The sequence below is a fragment of the Oncorhynchus tshawytscha genome, linkage group LG14, assembly GCF_018296145.1.
Source record: "Oncorhynchus tshawytscha isolate Ot180627B linkage group LG14, Otsh_v2.0, whole genome shotgun sequence".
Taxonomy (NCBI): Eukaryota; Metazoa; Chordata; class Actinopteri; order Salmoniformes; family Salmonidae; genus Oncorhynchus; species Oncorhynchus tshawytscha.
In genome coordinates this window covers 3,859,839-3,871,606 of record NC_056442.1, presented here as the reverse complement: position 1 = coordinate 3,871,606, position 11,768 = coordinate 3,859,839, and the positions used below count along the sequence as shown (strand labels likewise).

Here is an 11,768-nt window from a genome sequence, read left to right as displayed (position 1 = left end):
AGAACTAACAACACCCACTCCAAGCTGACCCCTGACCCCTGATAAGGGAAACTATAGGGTGAAGGGGACTGGTCGATCTGGAACTGGGGTATGATATGTAGCAAATTTAGTAGGTGGTGGTTCTTTGGTTTCATCTCCACCCCTCACCACCACTAACTCCACCCCTCACCACCACTAACTCCACCCCTCACCACCCCTCACCACCACTAACTCCACCCCTCACCACCACTAACTCCACCCCCTGTGTTTACAAAGCAAGCCAAAGTCCACAACATTTGTTAACTTTGTAGAGAACTATTCACTAGCTAGAGTAAATACATACAGTTACATTCACTAGCTAGAGTAAATACATGCAGTTACATTCACTAGCTAGAGTAAATACATGCAGTTACATTCACTAGCTAGAGTAAATACATACAGTTACATTCACTAGCTAGAGTAAATACATGCAGTTACATTCACTAGCTAGAGTAAATACATGCAGTTACATTCACTAGCTAGAGTAAACACATACAGTTACATTCACTAGCTAGAGTAAATACATGCAGTTACATTCACTAGCTAGAGTAAATACATACAGTTACATTCACTAGCTAGAGTAAATACATGCAGTTACATCCACTAGCTAGAGTAAACACATTCAGTTACATTCACTAGCTTGAGTAAATACATGCAGTTACATTCACTAGCTAGAGTAAATACATGCAGTTACATTCACTAGCTAGAGTAAATACATGCAGTTACATTCACTAGCTAGAGTAAATACATACAGTTACATTCACTAGCTAGAGTAAATACATACAGTTACATTCACTAGCTAGAGTAAATACATACAGTTACATTCACTAGCTAGAGTAAATACATGCAGTTACATTCACTAGCTAGAGTAAACACATACAGTTACATTCACTAGCTAGAGTAAATACATGCAGTTCATCCAACAGCATTGAAACAAAAACATGAGGAAAACGATCAAACAAAAATAGGAGTATTTTTCTACTGCTGGGTCACGCCCACAACTACCCCTAACCACACTACCCAGGTCCTCCAATGGTGGGCCTCCACAGTAAGTGGGTGAGGTTTATCCAATTTCACTTCTTGTATTTCGCCCAATCAGAGCTCAGCTTGGGAGGAAACGGTAAAAGCTTATTTTTTAACTACTTCTATCTCTAGTCGGTTAAGGTTATGTTAAAAAAATACGTTTTCTTTTAACGATCTTATAACATTTATTACAGTCTAAAGTAGGCAAATTAGAAGGTTATAAAAACATTAAAAAACAATAAACACTATTTTATTACAACACTAAAGAAAATGTTGCCACTGTTGCTTTTAAAGTCTGAGGTGCTGTTTGTTTGTTCATTTTGTCTCGGAAGAAGGTGTGCCATGTTTCTCTCCACTTCCGGGTATTCAATCATAATGCATTCCGGTTTGAACCGCACAGAACGTCAACACTCTTCCTAAAAGCTTCCTAAAGCCCATTTAGGGACGGGTGATATAAATTAACACCAGCTATCCACATTGGTTAAATTGCTGGTTTATTCAATCGGTCAATGAAATGCACTGCGATTGAATTCCTGCCTCTATCTCTCTCCTGCTGTGGCTGGCTGTCTTTGTGGGATGTTGAGACTGGCTTCTGTTTGCTGACTAGATATTTGTTTTTCTTCTGCATATTTTTGGTATCTGAAGTTGTAAAATGTTCTGATGTATTTGGGGTTTTCTGTTATTGTTTTTGACTTTGTCTGAAATTACACCCTATCAGGACTCTGGCCAAAAGTAGTGCACTATAAAGGGAATAGGGTGCCATTTTGAATGCAGGCCCTATGTGTGTTTCTGCTCCTGAGTGCACTTGTTTAAGCTGAGTTGTCCATATCGCCTCCATGCAACAATTAAACATTATTTATTGCAAATATGAACCGGACTGGCTCTGTTTTTGTCACAGAAACACGCATGAACACACACACACTGCTACATAGAGGAGGATATAATAGGAAAGTGTGTATCAGTGTATTGCAGGGAACAGAGCCTTCTGTGCTGAGCTAACCAGGACAAGGTCAGAGTCACTCCACTGATAACACACTTTATAACAATGCCCTAGGTGAACACACACACACACACAAATACACACGTCTGTGTCCTGGTTAAAGAACAGACAGTTCACAAGGCCAGATGTGCTTCCGGGAACACAGACTAGGATTACTGATTACATCAGTACATCAGTGCTACACTTCCTGTGTTTTTGGATCAGATTGAACCAGAGCACCAGTGATAATACCTCTAATGTCAGTGTTTATTTTGCTACAGTTAGGGAAACACGGCTGGAGACGGGGAGAGTAGATGATGTGTGTGTGTGTGTGTGTGTGTGTGTGTGTGTGTGTGTGTGTGTGTGTGTGTGTGTGTGTGTGTGTGTGTGTTGTGCTAGTGTGTGTGTGTTTAACAGTTAGCTAGTCATTTAACTTGACATGAAAAACATTGGGACTTTGTCATTATTATTATTAGTATTAACCAAATGACATTTTTATTTATTACAGAAAATCAAACAAAAAAACGGGGATAGCACAACACAGTAACCAAGATAAACACGATCCAGAAACATTTCTGTGTTTAAACAAAGATGTATTGCTAGAACAACCGAGAGGGAGTGTTACTCTGGTGTATAGAATGCATATGAACAAACACATCTGAAATGACACCCCAGTGTGCTGCGTTACTATCGGCCAGAGACACATACAATGTCGTGTTTACCCCCATCTGTCCTTTGTAGTGCACTATATAGGGTAGGGTGTCATTAGAGATGCAGAGGTCTAGACGTGAAAAAGGGAGGGACTATGTTGCCAGAGGTATAAAACCTGGAGACATAGAAACAGTACACATCCTCTGCTACAGATGTGGATCAAACAGGAAATGAATCATGTTATCTTAACAATTTTAGTTGTAGTTCTCTTTGTCAAAACATAATTTGTTCATTACGGCCACTCAATCCGTAGCACTAAAGGTCTGCGCTATAGCGCGTTAGAAATGTAAAGGTAATGTTCCTGCGTTAGCAGAGACTGCATTCACGGTCAACGCTGCATACAGTATAAACGGATTAGCTGACAACGTCACGAAAAACGATGTGCGCGCTTCCATGGGGAAGAAGTCAGCGTGTTGTTGTGATTCCGGATGGCCAGATTGTTAGGCCAACCCTATCACTAACCGTTCCATCAGGCTGAAGAAACTGACTTGGCAGTGTTTGAGAGAAGGGCTATATTGCAATTTCATCGGTTTGTCATCATATAATGAAACTATATAATAATACATTTCCTTACCACAGTTCTGTTGGAACACAGGTAGGTACCCACATAATGATCAATGTATAATCAACAATAAGAAACATTCAAGACATGGTATTTATCAAAAAACTACAAATCAAGACAGTCTTTATTAAAAAAGGTACACTATATTTTCTATAAAATGCACTGACAGGTACACAGTACTTTCCATCCACAGTTATCCTTCACAGTAGAACAAAGAACCCTAATCCTAACCCTAGCCTTCATTGTAGAACAAAGAACCCTAATCCTAACCTTAGCCTTCATTGTAAAACAAAGAACCCTAACCTTAGCCTTGATTGTAGAACAAATAACCCTAACCCTAGCCTTCATAGTAGAAAACAAAGAACCTTAACCTTCATTGTAAAACAAAGAACCCTAGCCCTAGCCTTCATTGTAGAAAACAAAGAACCCTAACCTTCATTTTAAAACAAAGAACCCTAACCCTAGCCTTCATTGTAAAACAAAGAACCCTAACCCTAGCCTTCATTGTAAAACAAAGAACCCTAACCCTAACCCTAGCCTTCATTGTAAAACTAAAAACCTTAATCCTAACCCTAGCCTTCATTGTAAAATAAAGAACCCTAACCCTAACCCTTCATTGTAAAATAAAGAACCCTAACCCTAACCCTTCATTGTAAAATAAAGAACCCTAACCCCCTAGCCTTCATTGTAAAATAAAGAACCCTAATCCTAACCCTAGCCTTCATTGTAAAATAAAGAACCCTAACCCTAACCCTAGCCTTCATTGTAGATCAAAGAACCCGAACCCTAACCCTAGCCTTCATTGTAAAATAAAGAACCTAACCCTAGCCTTCATTGTAAAATAAAGAACCCTAACCCTAGCCTTCATTGTAAAATAAAGAACCCTAACCCTAACCCTAGCCTTCATTGTAGAACAAAGAACCCGAACCCTAACCCTAGCCTTCATTGTAAAATAAAGAACCCTAATCCTAGCCTTCATTGTATAACAAAGAGATGAAAATTAGTCCTTCATCAGAGCAGGGTTGTCCCGATCAGGACCCCTTGGTTTCTCTTCAGGCTCCAGGTTAGACGTCGCTCTGCGTTACACAACACTGGTGTGTGTCTGTGTGTGTGTGCGTGTGCGTGTGTGTGTGTGCATGTATGTACTTCATGTGTGTCTAAACATGGGCACTCTTGGCGTGGTTAGTGGAGGGTGGAACAGGGTTGCCAGGCCCCTGTCCTTTGGAGTAGTAGAACCTGTCGTTGTCATGGTGATTGTAGTGTTGGGACGGTTCAGTAGAACAGCAGGTGATCATGGCCCCTCCCAGGAGACAGAAGGCCGTGCCCACCCAGCCAGCGTACAGGCTGAACCCAAACGACATGAGTCCCTGGTCCTGGTGGGCTCCGATAGGAAACCATACGGTGGACACCCCCCCACAGAGAGCTATACAGGAAGGAGAGAGAATGATTTAGATTAACGCCCACATTTAATACACATAGAAGGTTCTACTTTTTTTGTCCTTTTTAACTCTGCTTTGTTGGTTAGGGGCGCGTGAAGTTAGATTTTCACGGTAATTTCACGGAAGTCAGAATTTCACGCCGCATGTGACATATACAATTTGATTTTGATTTGATTATAAACACGCATGTATACTGAACAAAAATACATAAGCAACATGCAGCCATTTTACTCAGTTACAGTTCACATAAGGAAATCAGTCAATTTAAATCAATTAATTAGACCTTAATCTATGGATTTCACATGACTGGGCAGGGGCGCAGCCTTGAGTGGGCCTGGGAGGGCATAGGCCCACCCACTTGGGAGCCAGGGGCAACCAATCAAAATGAGTTTTTCCACACAAAAGGGCTTTATTACAAACGGAAATACTCCTCAGTTTTATCAGCTGTCCGGGAGGCTGGTCTCAGACGATCCCACGGGTGAAGAAGACGGATGTCGAGGCTGGTTGGATGTACTGACAAATTTTATAAAGCAACGTTGGAGGTGGCTTATATGGTAGAGACATGAACATTAAATTCTCTGGCAACAGTGGTGGACATTCCTGCAGTCAGCATGCCAATTGCACGCTCCCTCACAACTTGAGACATCTGTGGCATTGTTATGTGTGACAAAACAGCACATTTTAGAGTGGCCTTTTATTGTCCCCAGCACAAGGTGCAGCTCTGTAATGAGCATGCTGTTTAATCAGCTTCTTGACATGCCACACCTGTCAGCTGGACGGATTATCTTGGCAAAGGAGAAATGCTCACTAACAGGGATGTAAACACATTTGTGTACAACATATTAGAGAACTAAGCTTTTTGTACGTTTGAGCATTGCTGGGATCTTTTTTTCAGCTCATGAAATATGGGACCAACACAGGTAAATATTGTACTTATAGTAGTATATACGACATCGTACACACACACACACACACACACACACACACACACACACACACACACACACACACACACACACACACACACACACACACACACACACACACACATATATATACACACACACACATACGATGGACATCATGCGGAACAGGGTGTTGGAAAACTGGACAGTGAAAAGCAGATCAAACACATTTTATATTGTGTCAAACAACAAATGGGAAAATATTCTCCAGCAGGAGGGAAGGAGGGTGTGGACGAGGTGGGTGGGGAGGAATGGTGGTCTGGGGGATGGGTTGAACTGTAGGGAATTGTGTATGTGCATGTGTGGGTGTGTGTCTGTGGGAGTTAGGGGAGGGAGGAAGGGGAGAGATGGATGGCTGGGAGGGGTTAAAGGGAGGGCTGGGAGGGGTGAGAGGGAGGGAGGATGGGGGGGTTAAGGGTCAAGGTTAGACCAGGGGCAGCGGCTGGAACTGGGGTTGATATAAGTATGACCATATGTTGTAATGTGTGTGCAAACATCTGTCTCTGTGCTCAAGTGTCTGTCTGTCTGTACGTGTGTGTGTTTGTGTGTGCATGTTTGTGTATCTGTCTGTCTGTCTGTGTGTGTGTGTGTGTGTGTGTGTGTGTGTGTGTGTGTGTGTGTGTGTGTGTGTGTGTGTGTGTGTGTGTGTGTGTGTGTGTGTGTGTGTGTGTGTGTTTGTGTCCAGACTTACCCACTAGCAGTATGAGAACTCCCCCAAGTAGGGATCGTTTGTTCTTGGCTGACTGAGGCTCATCACCCAGAGAGATGCAGGGCGTGGCTGTTAGGACCATCCCCACTGCAGGCAGCCCCAGGAGGGATCCAGTTATCATCAACGCCCTCGACGTCTGGATGTATGCTGTACACAGACACACAGAGACAGAGAGATAAACGGTATGGCCTGAAATGTGCCATGGTAATCTTGGTTGATTCCAATAGGAAAGATATCCAGGCCTTGAGTTTGAGACTAGCTGTTGTAGACTATCGGTTTAGGCTTGGGACAAACAATACTCTTTAGCTGTGAAATATTCCCGATATATCATAACCTCTTGGTCAGAGTCCACAGCCACAGAGATGCAGCAGTCTGCACAGCCCTGTTATTTCTTATTTATTAACCTCAATATAGTAGTATCATCTATCTATAGTAGAGTAGAGTATAGTGGTGTATAGTAGAGTGTAGTATAATATACTATACTATAGTGGAGTATATTAGAGTATAGTATAGTGGAGTATAGTATAGTGGAGTATAGTAGATGTTAGTAATATTTAGTAGAGTATAGTATAATAGAGTATGGTATATTGAGGTATATTAGGGTATAGTATAATGTAGTATAGTATTGTGTAGTATTGTAGAGTGTGGCATTTTATAGCATCGTATAGTGGAGTATAATATAGTCACGTATAGTAGAGCATAGTAGATTGTAGGACAATATAGTGTAATATAGTATAATATATTTGAGTATAGTAGAATGTAGTATAGTATAATATAGTAATGTTCTATTACCTTTAATATAGTATTATTATGTATTACTGTACAGTATATTACAGTAGAGTATAGTATTATACAGTAGAGTAATGTTCTGCTACCTTTAATATAGCATTATTATGTATTACTGTATAGTATATTACAGTAGAGTATAGTATTATACAGTAGAGTAATGTTCTGTTACCGTTAATATAGTATTATTATGTATTACTGTACACTATATTACATTAGAGTATAGTATTATACAGTAGGGTAATGTTCTGTTACCTTTAATATAGTATTATTATGTATTACTGTATAGTATATTGTAGTAGAGTATAGTATTATACAGTAGAGTAATGTTCTGTTACCCGGTAGGTCCAATATCTGTGTCAGTGATATACAGTGATAGAGGGCGGTTGAAATGACACATTCAGCCCACAGGCCCTTGGCTCCTAACTCGTCCATCTTCTTGCAGGTGTTCATGCCATATTTACATGTCACTACCCAGTCGTTGGTGGCCGTGGCGATAAGGATCCCGACCCAGCCGATACAACTCATCACAAAACCGCTGAGCTGGAGACAGCTGTTCGCCATGGCAATGAGAGGTAGGGTAGTCCTGGGGGTAGAATAGTCTCCAAAAACGGTTTATAAAAACGTAAAATGGTCCAGGCAGTCAGAGTGACTCAAGACGGTGAATTGGACAGTCCACAGCCCAAATAGTCCAAAAACAACTGACGATACTTTAAAGATAGTTTGAAGCTTGTGTGAAAGTAGCCTCGCTTGCCAGACTCACAACGCCTGTGGGACTATTGTGAAAGGTATTGTTATGATTTCAAAATAGTCCTGTGTTGTACAAACCCTGGTGAAAACTGTAAAACAGAAGAAAATGATAGCCAAATGCTGTGTGAAGTTAGTGTTAGTTTTCGATGAGAAAATTCCTCAAGAAGTAATCCCAGAACTGTGTGTTGTCTCTCCTGGGTCTGTTGTGTAGTCCTGTCAGTTTGGAGAGTCTCCACTTCTAAAGAGACGCTTCAGCACTTTTCCATTAGTTTTATTGTAGAGAAAGGTCTGAAAAAACTACCTGGAAACTTCTAACCAATCGGAGGGATGGAGAGAAATATACAATTTTAAAAATCTCTCTCTCTCTCTCTCTCTCTCTCTCTCTCTCTCTCTGTCTCTGTCTCTGTCTCTGTCCCTCTCTCTCTCTGTCTCTCTCTCTCTCTCTCTCTCTCTCTCTGTCTCTCTCTCTCTCTCTCTCTCTCTCTCTCTCTCTCTCTCTCTCTCTCTCTCTCTCTCTGTCTCTCTCAAAATTATTTGTAAAGTGTTACTGCCCTCTCCTGGCTATTGAAAATCCTGTCAGTTCCAGGTGTGTCCACCAGGGGGTGACCTAGTGCTGGTACTTCAGGCATGAGGAGGGGACAACTTATTGGCCCCCATGTTCAGCTACCTTTATAAACTCCTGCTCAGGAGTCTGAAGGGACTTCATCAGAATTACTCATTAATATTTTAATGGAGTAGCCATCCCCCCGGGGAGTTAGGGAGACAGAGACAGGAAGAGGGAGAAGAAGGAGAGAGAGAGGCAGGAAGAAGGAGAGAGAGAGAAAGATAGAGGACGATGATGTAGTAGGAGAAAGGCATCATGGGAATGGGAATATTATGGTAATGATGATGAATGCCAGAATGCCAGGATGACAGTGAAGGATGATGGGATTTCAGCTCTCCTGGTGTGTGTGTGTGTGTGCGTGTGTGTGGCCTTTAAATCAGAGAGTGGAGGAGAAGGAGCGTAATGAAGTGACTCTTAGTCTTTCACTATGACAGCTCTGTCACTACAGCAGAGTGGCTGTCATCAGGAGGAGGGCTGCCTTCTAGCAACACAGTCATTATGAAATGAAACATTACTGCAACTTAGGTATGAAGGACAAGCAAGACATCCGTTAAATACTGTGAGTATTGAATTGTGCTGTTCATTATAACTTGGCCAATGGTATGTGTCTGTATTTTTCCTATTTACATATTCACCTTTAAAGGCTTGGAATCTACAGGTGTGGGTGTCATTGGAGTTGTGGCTTATCAGAATAGGAGCCTTTTTAGGAGCCTGTTTTACTAAAACATTTGAATCACCTTGACCTCGATGACATTAGGCTTACTATGAATTAAATGACCAGGTTTTTCCCTTCAGAATTGGACTGTTTCCTTTCAAGGACAAAAGCCAGAGGAGGCTGGTAAGACTGTGGATTATAGTTGTATTGAAGATTAAGATATTAACAGCTATTTCATTCATATGGGGTTAAATTAATCCACAATGTAGCTAATACATGTTATTCAAAACTAGAGCAACTGTCCTAGAGATGATATTATCATTATGCAGCATGTAGGTCTATATAGGAAGTAACCATCCTAGAGATGATATTATCATTATGCAGCATGTAGGTCTATATAGGAAGTAACCATCCTAGAGATGATATTATCATTATGCAGCATGTAGGTCTATATAGGAAGTAACCATCCTAGAGATGATATTATCATTATGCAGCATGTAGGTCTATATAGGAAGTAACCATCCTAGAGATGCTATTATCATTATGCAGCATGTAGGTCTATATAGGAAGTAACCATCCTAGAGATGATATTATCATTATGCAGCATGTAGGTCTATATAGGAAGTAACCATCCTAGAGATGATATTATCATTATGCAGCATGTAGGTCTATATAGGAAGTAACCATCCTAGAGATGATATTATCATTATGCAGCATGTAGACCTATGTAGGAAGTAACCATCCTAGAGATGATATTATCATTATGCAGCATGTAGACCTATGTAGGAAGTAACCATCCTAGAGATGATATTATCATTATGCAGCATGTAGGTCTATATAGGAAGTCACCATCCTAGAGATGATATTATCATTATGCAGCATGTAGGTCTATATAGGAAGTAACCATCCTAGAGATGCTATTATCATTATGCAGCATGTAGGTCTATATAGGAAGTAACCATCCTAGAGATGATATTATCATTATGCAGCATGTAGACCTATGTAGGAAGTAACTATCCTAGAGATGATATTATCATTATGCAGCATGTAGACCTATGTAGGAAGTAACCATCCTAGAGATGATATTATCATTATGCAGCATGTAGACCTATGTAGGAAGTAACCATCCTAGAGATGATATTATCATTATGCAGCATGTAGACCTATGTAGGAAGTAACCATCCTAGAGATGATATTATCATTATGCAGCATGTAGACCTATGTAGGAAGTAACTATCCTAGAGATGATATTATCATTATGCAGCATGTAGACCTATGTAGGAAGTAACCATCCTAGAGATGATATTATCATTATGCAGCATGTAGACCTATATAGGAAGTAACCATCCTAGAGATGATATTATCATTATGCAGCATGTAGACCTATGTAGGAAGTAACCATCCTAGAGATGATATTATCATTATGCAGCATGTAGACCTATGTAGGAAGTAACTATCCTAGAGATGATATTATCATTATGCAGCATGTAGACCTATGTAGGAAGTAAAATGTTCTAGCTGACATCTCTCCAGGACTTCTATTCACTCACTCCCTCTATTAATATTCTGTTTCCTAACTGCTTAAATTAGCCCCCCCTCTCTCAGCTTCGTCGTTCAAACCTCTTGTCGCCTGGAAAATAATATTGTATCGCTTCTTTACCTGATCTACCGCAGTAGAGAGGAGGAGAGGAGGAGGGAGAGAAAAGAGGAAAGGAAAGGGGGAATGGGAAATGAGGAGAGGAGGAGGAAAGGCTGAGGTGGATTAAAATAAGTACAAATATAGAAGGGGGAGAGGGGAGAGATTGAGAGAGAGAGAGAGAGAGAGAGAGAGAAAGAGAGAGAGAGAGAGAGAGAGAGAGATAGAGAGAGGGGAGAGAGAGAGAGAGAGAGAGAGAGAGAGAGAGAGAGAGAGAGAGAGAGAGAGAGAGAGAGAGAGGTGAAAGTGAAAGGTGAGAGAGATCTCTGAGAAAGATAAAGAGAGAGAGAGATATAGAGATCTCTGATATATATATATATATATGTATATATATATATATATATATATAGAGAGAGAGAGAGAGATGTCATTGAGTCATATATCATCAGAAGGATACTGCAGTGCTGGTAGTAGTTGGCATAAGGCCAGACAATAGTGGACAGAGCTCTATATTGCAGCACGACAGTGTCTCTACAGTATCACACACTCACACCCCTCCTCACGCAATCTCCGCAGCTTAGTAAAGTAATAAGATACAGAGAGAGAAATAGAGGAGAGAGAAATAGCGAGAAAGCGAGAGAGAGAGAGTGTCTAGAGGAGAGTTATGATGGACAGATCAGGTGGTGAGTTGTCAGGGAAATGTCTGAATCAGGGAATCTCAAGGACTTAATCTGGGATCTCAGAGGGAGGGAGGGAGGGAGGGAAAGGTGAGTGGGTGTCAGACTTAACTTTCATTTACTACAGTTAGATCTTCAGCAGAACAGTCGGGGGATTGAATCAGAGGAATGTGATATATAACAACAACTAAAAACGGTCTCTAAATCATATATGAGCAAGGAACTCACTAAAACATCAAAGTCATTAAAAAAGA

At 40.8% G+C, this 11,768-nt stretch overlaps 1 protein-coding gene across 1 annotated transcript; it reads right to left on the bottom strand.

Annotated features, from left to right (window-relative positions):
• Positions 1-3,975: 3,975 nt before the first annotated feature.
• Positions 3,976-8,225, bottom strand: LOC112236854 (claudin-11). Its single transcript, XM_024405452.2, has 3 exons — positions 7,531-8,225; positions 6,389-6,553; positions 3,976-4,716 (listed from the first exon to the last, which is right to left on the bottom strand). Exons 1-3 carry the CDS (start codon positions 7,754-7,756, stop codon positions 4,451-4,453), a joined length of 657 nt encoding a protein of 218 aa, XP_024261220.2. The 5' UTR covers positions 7,757-8,225; the 3' UTR covers positions 3,976-4,450.
• Positions 8,226-11,768: the final 3,543 nt, after the last annotated feature.